The 13,947-nt window shown below is 51.7% G+C and overlaps 4 protein-coding genes across 5 annotated transcripts; 2 read left to right on the top strand and 2 right to left on the bottom strand.

The window, feature by feature from the left end:
• The first annotated feature begins 164 nt into the window (after window positions 1-164).
• On the top strand, window positions 165-4,453 carry TrAFT101_001041 (uncharacterized protein). Of its 2 annotated transcripts, XM_024899206.2 has the most exons (8): window positions 165-1,159; window positions 1,781-1,853; window positions 2,106-2,988; window positions 3,052-3,142; window positions 3,211-3,300; window positions 3,357-3,448; window positions 3,500-3,757; window positions 3,805-4,453. In XM_024899206.2, exons 3-8 carry the CDS (start codon window positions 2,114-2,116, stop codon window positions 3,911-3,913), a joined length of 1,515 nt encoding a protein of 504 aa, XP_024765284.2. In that variant the 5' UTR covers window positions 165-1,159; window positions 1,781-1,853; window positions 2,106-2,113; the 3' UTR covers window positions 3,914-4,453. The 2 variants fall into 2 exon arrangements, with proteins under 2 accessions (XP_024765284.2, XP_065982328.1); XM_066126229.1 differs by having other exon boundaries at window positions 3,500-4,453.
• Window positions 4,288-6,023, bottom strand: TrAFT101_001040 (uncharacterized protein). The gene is made up of 2 exons (XM_024907510.2): window positions 5,815-6,023; window positions 4,288-5,704 (listed from the first exon to the last, which is right to left on the bottom strand). Exons 1-2 carry the CDS (start codon window positions 5,875-5,877, stop codon window positions 4,529-4,531), a joined length of 1,239 nt encoding a protein of 412 aa, XP_024765282.1. The 5' UTR covers window positions 5,878-6,023; the 3' UTR covers window positions 4,288-4,528.
• Window positions 6,024-6,227: 204 nt separating this feature from the next.
• RPN1 (proteasome regulatory particle base subunit) lies at window positions 6,228-9,590 on the top strand. Its single transcript, XM_024903332.2, has 4 exons — window positions 6,228-6,583; window positions 6,660-6,733; window positions 6,855-9,335; window positions 9,408-9,590. The coding sequence occupies exons 1-4, from the start codon at window positions 6,457-6,459 to the stop codon at window positions 9,432-9,434; spliced, it is 2,709 nt and encodes a 902-aa protein (XP_024765281.1). The 5' UTR covers window positions 6,228-6,456; the 3' UTR covers window positions 9,435-9,590.
• Window positions 9,591-9,700: 110 nt separating this feature from the next.
• TrAFT101_001038 (uncharacterized protein) lies at window positions 9,701-13,486 on the bottom strand. Its single transcript, XM_024899243.2, has 2 exons — window positions 10,925-13,486; window positions 9,701-10,857 (listed from the first exon to the last, which is right to left on the bottom strand). The coding sequence occupies exons 1-2, from the start codon at window positions 13,207-13,209 to the stop codon at window positions 9,954-9,956; spliced, it is 3,189 nt and encodes a 1,062-aa protein (XP_024765280.2). The 5' UTR covers window positions 13,210-13,486; the 3' UTR covers window positions 9,701-9,953.
• Between the last annotated feature and the right edge of the window lie 461 nt (window positions 13,487-13,947).

Below are 13,947 nucleotides of genomic sequence, written 5' to 3'. Positions count from 1 at the left end.
GCATGCACTCACCTACCTTGGTAGTACCCATATCAGTGCAAGGCCAGATCTACTTGTATTCCACCATCATGTGCGTCCTTATAAAGAGAGGATCCCTGGGCAAGATGCCAAAGCGAAAATCCTCTCAAAGAATATGCCTATTGTCCCTCGTTATTTTTTCCTTTCAATATTGAGTGCCCTATTTTGATCGACTACATCTTTATTTGGACCAGTCTTCCTGGATTATATCGCGCTTTTATACCTTAGTTATTCGAGCCTCGTTGACCAGCGTGTTGCATTTTGTGATATATGCTTGAAGTAGTCGCATTGTATTATCTCTTCTGCATAATACTACTATAATTCGCCAATCCTGCGTTCGAAGGTCGCTTGAGACATCATCTTGGCTTTGGAGTAAAAGGACAGTCTCAAGGAAGACGAGGTAATCGCTCCAAGGAAGAATCATTCTTTGGATTCGAATTCGAAGCAGCGTCGGTCGTTTTTGCAGCCCTGTGAGACAGTGGCCAGGGACTATCCAGAGCTATCAGTACCAGGCATAGAGAAGACTTATAAGCATTAATCCATCTGCTTGGGACTTACACTGAGAAGATTAAGTTCCACGACGTCCAAGTGCCGTCCTCGTCCTCGCAGACCTGAAGAAACGAAAATACCTGGTAGTTAGGGGATATCCTACCGACTTCCTGCTGCTCTCAGCACTCTTCTGGGCCAAAGCCAAAGGGACACGCAAGTTCCGATTTTCGTTTCAGAAGCGTCATCCAGAAACTTCCCACTGCATCGATATTCCCGAGTCGAGGCGTCTGTTGCCCCTAGAAACAGCAGGTCGTTGGCAGGCACTTGGCATCAACAAGCTGGCAAAAGGCCCGAACCGACAAACAGCTGGCAGTTGTCAAGCACCGGCCTGCCAAATCAGCTCTGCTCTGGCTCGGGGAGTATTTCGTCATCTCTCGCTTCCTCTCGCCCTCGCGATTTCTTCCTCCCCCACACACGTCCTTTTTTGTTTGATGGTAATTCTGGCCTCGGATCTCGCCGCCATCACGCCTGCACCATCATCGGTTCCGACTCTTTGGCATAGCTTATCATAACGACTCCTTCCTCTTTCTTGGGCTTTTAATTTTTGGCGGCTTCCGTTTCTACGAGGCCACCGCGTTGCTACATCGCTTAGGTAAGTTGGTTCTGCCATTCTCGCCTACACTTCAACCGTCATGTCTTTCTCTTCTGGCTCTCTCTTCTTCTTCTTCTCTTCCTCCTCACAGCATCACATCGCCACATTCCTCGTCACTCACTTCCAGCCTTCTGCCACGGTCGAATCTCTTCATCACCTTCATCTTGCTTGATAGCTTGTTCTATCTTAATTACTCTCGCTTCATCTCAATTGTCTTGGTAGCACCATTTGCCTTCGTTGGCCCTCGAGCTTCATTGTCTGCAACACCACGTAAACCCAAAGTCTGGGTAGGGTGAGCATATCTTTGAATGCCTCGTCCCCGCTCCCAGTCTTCTGATTCCCTCAGCCTCTCTCGTCCTTTGCCTTGACACAGCATCCTTTGCCATCAATTCCCCGCATCTATCAACGGGTAGATGGACCATTCAGAATGCCCTTCTTTTTGTTGCTCTACTCGCCCTATCGTGATCTTGCTCCTTACATCTCCTCTGTTTACTTTCTATGACATCTTCGTCTCTCGCTCGTTATCTTCATGTCCGCTCGACATATGATTGTCTCTTCGTATTGCTATGCTTTACTTTGGGTACGCTCATCATTCGATGCTAACTCTTTGGTTGGTTCAAGATTTTCGTCGTACAGTCGAACCATTTGTCATTTTTCTTTCGATCACTACAGTGACCGATCTGTTGTTCTTTGGGTAAGACATCTCCGATTCCATTTGATTGCTCATTATATCTCCAGTCCGGCAAATCAGTGCCTTTCTTTGCTCTTCCCTGCTCGCCCAAACAGCTTGCCTTGAGCTATATGGCTTTTTGGCAACGTAGTGATCTATGCTGGGAATATCTACAGACATCTTATGCTCTTGTCCATCAATCCTCAACAGGAAGGATCAATCTCTGGCGATATACACATTTACCTTGTAACGTATCACTAATCTCGTCTACAACAGGCAATCACATGTCTTACCATCTCCAAACTGTTGCCGAATCCAAAATGGAAGCCAACAGCGGCGTTGCTAATCCTTACTACACCGGCCGAGCCTCCCACGGAGCTGCGGATCCCGGCACAATTCTTAATCACTTCAACGGAATGACGCTTGGCGGCATGAGTATGCCCAGTAGTGCGGCTCCCATCCCCATGGGACCAGGCCATGCTTTCATGGTAAACTCGGATAGCCAATTCGTCCTCACTCCCGTCCCAGCCGCCCAGCCAATGGGACTTGGTCATTCCAACGAGAACCCATATCTTAATTTCTCAGTTGCTCCAGGCGGTTACGGTGCTTCGTACGTCGGACTTTCAGCGCCTTTGCTGCCCTTTACCCCTGGTCGCCCGGGTACTGCTCAGCCTCGTGTGGATCGTGGCCACTCTGATGTTCCAGGCCTTGAGAATCGTCGTGGCTCATACTCTACCACAGAGTCTGCCCCTGCCACCCCGTACTACGGCGGTGCATTTTCCATTGTTCGCGACTATCCTCCTCGAGTGGCTAGTCTCGATCGGTCTTCCTATACGACTCCATCTCCCAACGCTACTAGCCTTGCTCCCATTGAAACTGGCAAGCCTATGCCTATTGTCATCTCGGACCGCACTATTGATGAGCTTCTCAAGAAAGAGCCCGCTATTCCCAAGGCCGTACCAGCTGTGTTCACTCCACCCGGCCAGATGAAGACTCTTGAGCAGAGTCTGGAGAACCGGATCCCAGGAAACCGCAATGTATACATTCGTGGCCTCCACCCCACCACCGACGATGAGCTTCTGTATCACTTTACTTCTCGCTTTGGCGCTGTTGAGACGTCCAAGGCCATCATCGACACTAACACTGGAGCTTGCAAGGGGTAAGTACTATTCACTTCAGCCTTTTGTCTCACCTCCTATCTTCCTATACTAACATGATGTAGATTCGGGTTTGCCAAGTTTTACGATGTTCGCGACTCTGAACTGTGCATTCGAGCTTTCCACCGCCTTGGTTACGAGATTGGCTTTGCCCGGGTAAGATTCAACCATGCTCTTCTTCTTCCTCGACGCTCTCTACGGGAGATTTAGCTAATAGCCGGTAGGAATCGTTTAATTCTCGACTCAAGGCGGAGGGCGATGATGGCTCTACTAACCTCTACATCTCCAACCTGCCCAAGAGCTTGAACGAAATGGTGAGTCAGGTTTTGGATGAAGCCATTTTGTAGAGCTGCTGCTAACATTTGTGTAGGAACTTGCGACTATCTTCCTTGGATACCACATCCAATCCAGCAAAATCCTTCGTGATAGCATGGGAAACAGTCGCGGTGTCGGCTTTGCTCGGTAAGATGCCCAGACTTCACCTTTTGCAATTCTCTCTCTGACGCTGCCTAGATTTGATTCTCGGGAGATTTGCGACGAAATCGTTCGAAAGTTCAACGGCATTGGCATCGGTGAAGAAGGCCTTCCGATGAACATTCGTTACGCTGATACCCCAGCTCAGAAAGAGCTCAAGAGAGTCACCGCCGAGCGTCGTCAGTTCCGCACCAATGAGTACAATATTGGCGCCTACGGTACTCCTCTTGTTGGCCTGAACCCTGCTTTGTACAACCAGCAATCCCAATGGCGACGCAATCTGCCCCCGTCTCGAAGGTTTGCTTCTGACACCTAATGTCATGTCCGGCTGCTAACCCTCGCAGCGGCCTGTCGTCGTCGTCGTCGCTCGAAGACAGCGTGATGCGAAGCTCAGTGATCCCTCGTGGACAATCTGCGTACGCCTATAAACGAAGCACTTTTGCTAAATTCTAACTCTTTCGCTAGGGCGACTACGAGCGCCGACGCTACGATTTCGACTCCCACCACGTCTGAGTGCGATGAGAGTGTCACGATTCGAGCGGAGCCAGCTACTGTCGTCGCCTCCGGCAAAGAGAACATCCAGCCGTCTCCCTCTGCCAAGAAGGAAGCCGCGAAGAAGGAATCCCAGTAAATGCTATGCCGCCCTCATTCAATTCCTTTTTTGTCTTTTTTTGTCAGCACTTTTGTGCCATAATATGATGCCGGCTGCTTTAACATCTCTACTACTACTTGTTTTGGACTTTTTTGGGACCACTTACCCCAACAGTCAAAGTAGTTTTATGCCATGGCGGAAAACATTGTTTTTAGTCCGGAGGATAGCTGATACGCGGGATCACATTGTGTGGAGGGATCATTTTATGTGCCTTGTGTACTTTAGAGTCTAGGTAATGGTAGCTGTGGCAAAAGTTTGGCGGCGTTAGTATCGTTTTGACACACACAATGATGAAGCTATAATATCCCATCACCCCAGTGTCCATATCCTGTATTTTACCGTGCCTCTAAAAGAGTATGACTTCTAATTTTCGCTTGCCATTTTCTTGATTCATTAGATTTTGAATAAAACACAGATTATACGGCTAACCCCGCCATTTCCTGGTTGACTTTGCTTATGGCCGGCTCATCCTGCAAGAGGCCCTGAGACAGACCATCGCTTAGCAAACCCTCTTGTCCACTGCCGCTCCCCTCTCCTTCATCATCATCTTCTACCTCTTCTTCATCGTCGCTGTCTTCATCGTCGTCCTCATCCTCCTCGTCTTCTACTCCCTCTTGCCCATCTTTATCTTCCTCTTTCTTTTTGATGGCCGCCTCGAGGTCCTTCAGCATCTTCTTGGTGAAGCCTGATGCCTCTACGGTAGCATCAAGCCGCGTGAGTCCGTTCTTTCCGACAGTCTTCTTTGCGTCTTTGAAGAAAGGCCCGGGCTGAGTGGGAGTGAAGTGGAATCGACGTAAAAAGAAGCGCTTGATACAATTGACATCTCGGTCAAAGTACATTTCAGCGTTCACATGCTCCATAGACACCATTTGTGGAAAGTCGATAATAACTGGTTCGAGCTTGATAGACTCTGTGCCATCCTCAGCTGTCGATTTAATCTCCTTAATCAAGATGTTGAATTCGTTGTAGTCGCCGTGGATTAGGCCGTGGCTCGCCAGGCGGAGGATAAGTGAGATGAGTTCTGCGTAGAGAGAGGCTGGGTCGGGGACTTCGCTTATTTGTCGAAGGGGGAATGCGTCTATCAGGGACATGACGATGGTATGCCTGGATTGCGCTATGGGTGACGGCACTGGAAAGCCTTCCTCGTAGAGCGCGTTCATAAAGGCGTACTCTTTCATGGCGGCGAGCCTTGAGAGATACATCCATGACTGCGCATTGCGGTTTTTTAGGTAGTCTCGGTTGGATTTTACCGTTCGGAAAGAAATTCGTCCCAAGCGATGGATCTTCAATACGCACTGCTTGCCGGAGTGATCTGCGACAACCATGATGTCGCTTTCCTTTCCGACACCGATTCGGTTACCGACGCTGTAGACATCTTTGCGGCTGGCGTGAGTGTGTAGTGCTAAGTAGTCAAGACCTCCATATGTCAGGCGGTATCCATCGTATTTGGCCTCTTTGACACGGGCGATGAGGCCGACTTTGGCGAGGGTAGAGATGCTCCTGTGGACGCCGCTTGCGCCGCCTCGGAGGCGGGATAGTTTTTCTATTAAAGGCGTGGGCACGATTTCGTGATTCTTGCTGCCTGCTTCGACCTATTGCGATGAGAAGGGATGTGATTAGTGGTGTGTTCCCGATATATACAGGCTGTATACATGTATATGTATGTATTGATATTTTGCATGTGAGTTGACGTTTAACGTACAGCTGTGAGGACTCGCCAGTCCTCGGACGCCAGATGGCGCATTGCTCTGGTATCCAACTTCATGGCTGGCAATATGGACTGTATATGACGAAACTCTCCCGATATGCGTTAAAAAAAATAGTTACTGGGCCTGGAAATTGTTTGTAGGCGGGTATCTTTTGTCTATTTCATTCATATAGCGGAGGGGTCCTTTGAAAAAGTTGGTGGGGTCTACCCAAGTAAGGTGATGAAAGAAATTTGGCCAAGATCTTATCGATAGGTCAGATTGAGCCAGGATGGCGTCGCTAGCCCTAGTTCATACTAGCGAGCTCTGTTCTTATTGCCAGGGCACGTGATCATAAGGCTGGGGTTCCGAGTACGTAGCTTGTCCTGTAGGCGGCAGCGCCTCGCGTAATAGCCCATGGCAGCTGTGGGTAGAGTAGCGCCTCAGCCCAGCCAGAGCTTTACCAAGCAGCCTCCTTCACAAGCTTCCACCCGATTCCGCTCACGACATAGACCGCCTGCGTCCCCGGAGCTCCGATACTGCACAATTATAGATCATCAGCTATATTCTCCAGTTTCACCACCATACATCCGACCTTGCCCCCGATATTCTGCCTGGGGGGGTTCATCATAGACGCCTAATCATCTCTCTACGTCACCATGGCCCAGGACAGCGATTTGCCAAAGCCGGCGGCGGCCACGGACAAAGGAAAGGGCAAGGCCGTGGATGATCCCAAGGCCGAGAAGACTGCCGCCGATGGCAAGAAGGAAGATGACAAGAAAGATGGTAATTCCTTGGATCCAGACGCTCCCCCGCTCTTCGGAACTGCGAGTGTTTAGATGGCTGACTTGAGGGGTTCTAGCGACCGAAGAGGAGCTCAGCGAAGAAGACCAGCAGCTCAAGAGCGAGCTGGACATGATGGTGGAGCGTTTAACAGTGAGTATTTCCGTATATACAGGCAGATGAGCGGAGGGAGATGAGAGAAGGACGAAGAGGGGCAGCTGTTACATTTGGATGGGGAATAGTTGCAGACGCTCACCCTTTTTGTTTGACTTAGGAATCCGACAGCAACCTGTACAAATCCGCCCTTGAGATGATGAAGAGCGCGATCAAGACTTCCACATCGTCAATGACAGCAGTACCGAAGCCGCTGAAGTTCCTACGACCACACTACGAGACCCTAACTAAGCTTTACGAGGAGTGGCCCAACGATGAAAACAAGGTTTCACTGGCGGACGTTTTGTCCGTTATTGGCATGACCTTCTCCGATGAGGACAGGCAAGACACACTCAAGTACCGACTCTTGGCTCCCACAACCGACATTGGTTCATGGGGTCACGAATATGTCCGGCACTTGGCCCTCGAAATCGGAGAGGTGTACAGTAAACGTATCACGGCCGATGAGCCCACTGCGGATCTTATCGATCTGGCGCTGGTTTTGGTGCCCCTCTTCATCAAGAGCAACCAGGAGGCTGACGCAGTGGACCTGATGAGCGAGTTGGAAATCATCGAGAAGATTAACGAGTTTGTTGACGAGAACACCTACCCCAGAGTTTGCTTGTACATGGTCAGCATGGTAAACCTGTTGACTTACCCCGATAACGAGACGTTCCTCCGTGTCGCCCACGATATTTACATCAACCATAAGCAATTCGCCCAAGCAGTTATTCTTGCCATCCGATTACACGATATCGACTTGGTGCAGGAAGATTTCGACAAGGCAGAGGATCCCGTGCTCAAGAAACAGCTGGCGTTTTTGATTTCACGCCAGAGAATTATCCTGCCAATGATCAGCGAGGGCGAGGGCGACGACCCGGAGTTATTTGAGTGCCTCCATAACATTAAGCTGTCGGATCACTTTAAAGCTCTGGGCAAGGAACTAAACATCCTCGACCCCAAGACCACGGAAGATATCTACAAGAGCCACCTGGAGAGCAGCCGCGTAGCCGGAATGACCAATTTGGACTCCGCCAGACACAATCTTGCCGCTGCCTTTGTCAACGCATTTGTCAACGCTGGATTCGGCAACGACAAGATGATGCTTGTCGAGAGCCAGAAGGAGGCTTGGGTGTGGAAGACGAAGGGAGAGGGTATGATGTCAACTGTTGCCTCTCTTGGCACTTTGTTGATGTGGGACATTGAGAATGGTCTGGATAGCATTGATCGGTACACATATGCTTCGGAGCCGGAGATCACCGCTGGTGCCATGCTTGCCATCGGTATCATGAATTCTGGTGTTCGGATAGAATCCGAGCCTACTATTGCGCTCCTGGGCGATGCCGACAAGCTTCACAACGACAACCCTCTTATTCGCACTGCTTGTTTGATGGGACTTGGATTGGCTTACGCTGGCTCAAGTAAAGATGAGGTTATTGAATTACTCATGCCCATGATTGCAGATTCTACTCAGGACATGCAGATCTCCGCCATGGCCGCATTGGCGTGTGGTCTGATTGCCATCGGTACATCTCACCCCGAAGTGAGCGAAGCAATCATTACAACTTTGATGGATGACGAGCGGAAGAATCAGCTGACTAACAAATGGACGAGATTTTTGGGTCTGGGTCTGGGTCTACTTTTCTTTGGCCGGCAAGAAGAGGTGGATGTTATTCTTGAGACACTCAAAGCCGTGGATCATCCTATGGCCAAGCCGACCGCAGTCTTGGCTGAGATCTGCGCTTGGGCTGGTACTGGTGCCGTCCTGAAGATCCAGGAGCTGTTGCACATCTGCAACGAGCACCAGGAAGAATCGGATGATAAGAAAGGCGACGAACTGCTGCAAGCATATGCAGTCTTAGGTATTGCCCTCGTCGCCATGGGTGAGGAGGTCGGCCAGGAGATGGTTCTCAGACAATTTGGCCATCTTATGCACTACGGTGAACCCAACATTCGCAAGGCCGTGCCTTTGGCAATGGGCCTGATCAGCCCAAGCAACCCACAGATGAAGGTTTATGATACGCTTTCAAGGTATAGTCACGACAACGATCCCGAAGTAGCTATCAACGCCATATTCGCAATGGGTCTGCTGGGCGCTGGCACCAACAACGCTCGACTGGCTCAGCTGCTCCGACAGCTTGCAAGCTACTACCACAGAGATCAGGATGCCCTGTTCATGGTGCGCATCGCACAGGGTCTTCTGCACCTGGGTAAGGGAACGCTTTCCCTGAACCCCTTCCACTCTGACAGACAGGTGCTCTCCCCTGTCTCAACGGCTGGTCTGTTGGCCACCATGGTGGCTATGCTTGACCCCAAGGATTTCATCACCTCAAATTCGCACTATCTGCTCTACTTCCTCGTCCCCGCCATGCATCCTAGATTCCTTGTCACCGTCGATGAGAAGTTGAACCCCCTGAAGGTCAATGTCCGAGTCGGTCAGGCAGTAGATGTTGTTGGCCAGGCTGGTCGGCCGAAGACAATCACGGGATGGCAGACACAGAGCACACCCGTGTTGTTGAGTTACGGCGATCGAGCAGAGTTGGAAGACGAGGAGTACATTAGCCTTACCAATACCTTGGAGGGCCTGGTGATTCTGCGAAAGGTTAGTTCTGAACCCCTCTTCCTGATTTGATACGTACAAGTAGAGCATATTGACTAACGCATTCATTTATAGAATCCCGAGTGGCAAGCAGAGCAGTAAACAAAATAAAGGGCATTGAATGAGGTTGGTTGGAGAGGATAAATAGTATAGAAAGTTCTCTGGATTGGACGAGCATTGAAAGGATTTGAGGAGAGAGCTGAATAGTAATTTCCTTGTACGCCATGAGAAATAATTTAAACTACAAAAAGAGTTGACTATACAATGATAGAAGTCCTCGTGATGCCGTGTCCCCTCTTTGTGGCTCTCATCTGCTTGATTGCTGCAATTGAATACGCCAGTATGTAAAAGCTGAAGAAGTTTATGAACGAGATTTTTGTGTGAATTTATTGGCTATGTCGCTATCATCGTAATATTTGTAGTAATGGTAATTTGTGACTCTCTGATGGCGAGTAGCTAGCTAGCTTGTAATACATAATCATAGCATATCCAAAACTCCTCGATATGAATTCTATACATAGTTGTCCCCCCAAAAAATTGTCATATCTATTCAATCGTTAATTATGTGCCACTCTCTTTTCTTTCTTTATTCCCCCCCCTTTCCTTTTCTTCTCTGTTTGTTTACCATGATTCAGGCCCAAAATGCTCGCCTTCCTTGACCGTTCTGTACGAGCAAGCCTGCCAGTCGCATCCTTGCTTATACACCTCGGTGCCCCACCAGCTAAAGTCCTTCATCCACCCGGGATATATAAAGACGAAGAAGACAATGACGATGCCAAAGGCCAGGCCGGAATCGAGCGCGGCGCTGAGTGTCATGGTGTACTTGCCCCACCAGGCGTTGGCGCGGCGCTTGATGAGGTAGTTGAAGAGGAAGCAGACGAGGGCCCAGACGGAGAAGTTGAGCCCCGTGGCGGGGGGGATCCAGCCCATGGCGCCGAAGATGACGGGCAGGTTGACTTTTCGGATGAGGCTGTGCTTCTTGTGGCGGCTGTAGAGCCATAGCGGGATAGGCAGGAAGGCGCCGAGGGGGAAGCACCAGACGAGGGAGCGGTAGATGGCGGACGAGCCGAAGAACTCGCCGGGGCCGACGACGCCCCAGAGGATGGAGCCGTTGAAGTGCACGCGGGCGATGGGGCAGGTGAAGCCGTTGACGGCCTCGGGCGTGCAGATGCCTTTGACGTTTGCAAACATCCAGTTGAGGACGCCGATTTGGGTGACGGAGGAGACGAGGGTGGCGACGATCTGGACGAGGAACATGATGCGGGGCGGGATCTTCATGTAGTGCCCGAGTTTGAGGTCGGAGGCGAACTTGATGCCCTGGGCGGAGGAGATGTAGCCGTAGGTGACGAAGACCATGTTGGCGATGGGGCGGCCGGGGAAGGCGACGCCGCAGATAAGCTGGCAGATGAGGTAGATGCTGCTGTGCTGGTTGGTGATGGCCATGATGATGCCGTTGGGGATGAAGAAGATGGCGCCGATGGCGAGGGCGAGGAGGAGGCCGTACCAGGGGAGATGGACGGGATAGCTGAAAAGAAAGGGGGGTTAGTTTTTGATCAATTGAGTGCTAACGAAGAGGAAAATGGTATGCTCACTATTCAACGACAAAGATGCCAATGGCGGCCATGGAGACAAACGTCAGAAGGTACCAGCTGATGGGAGCATCTTTATACCGCTTCATAAGACGGCTATGGATGTCTTCGTGGCTCATTAGGCCTTCTATGTGGGATGATCCGATGTAAGACCCCGACGAGGATACTCGAGGAGTGCCCTGAGGCTGCGTGACGCCTGCTGGAAGATGGTCGGCAGAGCCGGATACGTGCTGATAACCTCCTTCTTTGCCCTGCTCTCGCGCCTCGACTAGGGATTTTTTCCAGGTGCGCCAGATATCTTGGCCATGCCAGCATAGGGTGTGTGTCAGGAGAGCAGCGAGACCGGCGAACTGAACGCCGTAGCTGAGCATATAAGTGACGGGGAGAAAGACCCGACTGTAGTTGGAGTAGGCCTCTCTGTCAAAGAGGAAATTGGGAGTCAGAATCTTGCTGACCTCGTAGACTTTGCCTGTGTTGTCGAAAACCGCGGCAGAGAGGATGGGCATGTAAGAGGCGTAGAGCACGTTGCTGTAGTAGAATAAAGGAGCTATAATCCACATGACAATGGCGAGACCACCAATGACATTCATGGCAGCCCAAAAGGGCACCAGAAGAGGGGAGCCGACGTAAGTGATTTGGGCCCAATCGAAAGTCATGGGGAAGAGGCCAAGGCCAGAGGAAACGCCAAACAGGTTTGCGAGGACGACGCTCTTTGGCGCAAACCACGTAATGACGTTGAAATAGCTGAGAGCGGGCATCAGGAGGCCCGGCAAGAAGTAGAAGAGGGAGGCGCACGTCCAGACGATGTAGAAGAATTTCCAGCGGCTTATGGTCCAGCCGTTGGCCGGCTTGTTCTCCTGCTTGTGGAGAGTGGAAAACATTGCGGCGGACATGAGTGTCCCTGGCCATATCATACCGCTGGGGCGAACTAAGAATCGACGGGCCATGCCTGCGAAGCCGTAGCCGAGAATCTGCGTGGATATCGTTAGGAGCAGCTGGTAGACAATGGGCGCGTCTTGGTTGTAGAACTGCGTCTGCTCGACAATGACATCCGTGGCAAAGGCGAAGCCAAAAGCAACATTGCTGCTCACGTAGACGCAGGTATGTTCCTTCTCATTCCATCTCCCCTGAGCAAGCCATAGGCGCAACGAGGTGAGAAATTTCTTTTGGTCATGGCCACCATCGTGGCTGTGAGACGACACGGCAGTTCGAACGCCGTCGGTGAATTCCTCCTCGGGGTCGTACGGCCGCTTTAATAAGTAGTCCCATAGGTGGCCCAGAGGATGGACGAGTAACAAGGCAATAACCGGGGTGATGGCAACGCTGGGGTATCTCAAAGAAAAAAACAAATTGGTGGAGGAGCCTAGGATGGAGAAGAGGATGGACAGGCACCACATGCGAGGGGTGTTTATTGAGAGTGTCGTATCGTCAATTGGTGATACGGAAGCTCGAACGACTTCGTTTGGGGAGTTCTCTTCGGCCTCTCGATACGGGATCTCGGTCGAGGACGAGGCTGAGGAGGCATCGCCCAGCAGTGGTCCGTCTTCCTCGGTCAAATCTTCGTCGTCGAGCACAACGGTCGACAAAAGAGCCTCGGGCATGCCAAAGCGACCTTCGAGGCCAGAGACCAGCGCCGCGCCATCAAAGTCCTCCGATCTGCGGGACGAGCGCCGAGAAGCCAGAGATCGCTTGGAGAGGCCGCTCCGGCTGGTTGAGCGGGTTTGACGGAGCCGGCGCCGGCGGTCACTGGCGGAGTCGGATCCGGAGGGCGACTGGCTGCGGTTCGGCGTCAAGTCCATGGAGCCGTAGGGCGAGGATTCGGATCGACGGCCATCGTGCGGCAGCAGCGGCGGCGTGGCGGTTGCGCTCTTGGCCTTGGCGAGGGCTTTGTTCGAGGCTTTGCTGGAGGAGGCCATGGCAGCAGCAGAAGCAGCAGCGGGCTCGGCTACAGCCTCGTCAAGCCCAAGATTGAAGGGCCAGCTATCATGCTGGATGATGGAAGAGGAGGAGGAGGCAGAGGAGGAGACCGAGGAGTAAGAAGAAGTTCTGGCACGAGGAGGAGATTGGGAATGGGGGCGGGATTGGACGGGGATCCCTGGAACTGCGACTGAGTCTGAGTCTGGGCCCGAGACAGAGGCAGAGACGGCGGCTGATGCCGAAGCTGAAGCTGAAGCTGCTATTGCTGGTGCTGGAGCCAGGGTCTGCAGCGCCACGCCATGTTGGTGCGCAAAAGAATCGCTCGCATGCGATGTCGTCAAGTCGCTGGATTCGCTGGCTCGGCGGCCCATGGCGGGGCGATGGCGAGGAAGCGAAAGCTGTGATAGCGCATGTGGGTACAGAGAGGGAGGATCTAGTCGTGAATTGGCGATTGTGGGATGGAGATTTTTTCTGCTTGATGCGTGCGGTGGTGGGGGAGAGGGGGCTGAAAAAATATGACCTCAGTGGGGTGATGGTGCGCTAGAGCTGCTGTAGCTGCCATGAACGGCGAAGAGGGTGCGCTGCGAGATCTGGTCTGGTGACGATGCTGAGACAGCAGTTGATCCTGCGAGGCGCTGGTGGTGGTGTTGTTGCCTGGTCCCTTCTCTCTCTCATTACATGTGCACTGATATCGCAGAGCTAATTCATTACCACCAATAGCATCTGCAGTGTCGCCTGGAAATCTGGCCTGCAGACGCGGCTAGGCGATGGATCAAAAGTCCCATCGAGTTAGTCATACCGTGTGCCTGGCAATTTATATCATTTTAGCAGCCCTTGACAGCAGCCTCCAATGGACGCCTGGGGATTTCCAACCCTGATGCATCCGCGGGCAATGTTTGGCTTCTAATTCGCAGCCGATGCGCCGATGTTGAAAGCATTGATTCAAACCTGCATGCACTTGGCTACCGTCTTGCGTGATTCGATACTTGAGCGATTATGGTTCCGAAGAGTCGGTGACACACGAGAGACATGCAGCAGGCTAGCCATTTACATAGCCTTGACTCAGAAGCAGGATCTAGTCTGGTGTGGTGGTTGGACAGATGGACTTG

The sequence above is a fragment of the Trichoderma asperellum genome, chromosome 1 (genome assembly GCF_020647865.1).
Source record: "Trichoderma asperellum chromosome 1, complete sequence".
Lineage (NCBI taxonomy): Eukaryota > Fungi > Ascomycota > Sordariomycetes > Hypocreales > Hypocreaceae > Trichoderma > Trichoderma asperellum.
The sequence above is the reverse complement of the archived record's forward strand: the minus strand, read 5'-3'. Positions and strand labels throughout refer to the sequence as shown.

Excerpts from the sequence above, each read along its gene's own strand:
- TrAFT101_001041 (XM_024899206.2), top strand. The coding sequence starts at position 2,114 with ATGTCTTACCATCTCCAAACTGTTGCCGAATCCAAAATGGAAGCCAAC. Across the intron at positions 2,989-3,051 it reads AACACTGGAGCTTGCAAGGG|ATTCGGGTTTGCCAAGTTTT; the intron begins GTAAGTACTATT and ends AACATGATGTAG. Across the intron at positions 3,449-3,499 it reads CGCGGTGTCGGCTTTGCTCG|ATTTGATTCTCGGGAGATTT; the intron begins GTAAGATGCCCA and ends GACGCTGCCTAG.
- TrAFT101_001040 (XM_024907510.2), bottom strand. The coding sequence starts at position 5,877 with ATGAAGTTGGATACCAGAGCAATGCGCCATCTGGCGTCCGAGGACTGG. Across the intron at positions 5,705-5,814 it reads ACTGGCGAGTCCTCACAGCT|GTCGAAGCAGGCAGCAAGAA; the intron begins GTACGTTAAACG and ends TCATCGCAATAG.
- RPN1 (XM_024903332.2), top strand. The coding sequence starts at position 6,457 with ATGGCCCAGGACAGCGATTTGCCAAAGCCGGCGGCGGCCACGGACAAA. Across the intron at positions 6,584-6,659 it reads GGAAGATGACAAGAAAGATG|CGACCGAAGAGGAGCTCAGC; the intron begins GTAATTCCTTGG and ends GAGGGGTTCTAG. Across the intron at positions 9,336-9,407 it reads GCCTGGTGATTCTGCGAAAG|AATCCCGAGTGGCAAGCAGA; the intron begins GTTAGTTCTGAA and ends ATTCATTTATAG.
- TrAFT101_001038 (XM_024899243.2), bottom strand. The coding sequence starts at position 13,209 with ATGGGCCGCCGAGCCAGCGAATCCAGCGACTTGACGACATCGCATGCG. Across the intron at positions 10,858-10,924 it reads GGCATCTTTGTCGTTGAATA|CTATCCCGTCCATCTCCCCT; the intron begins GTGAGCATACCA and ends CTTTCTTTTCAG.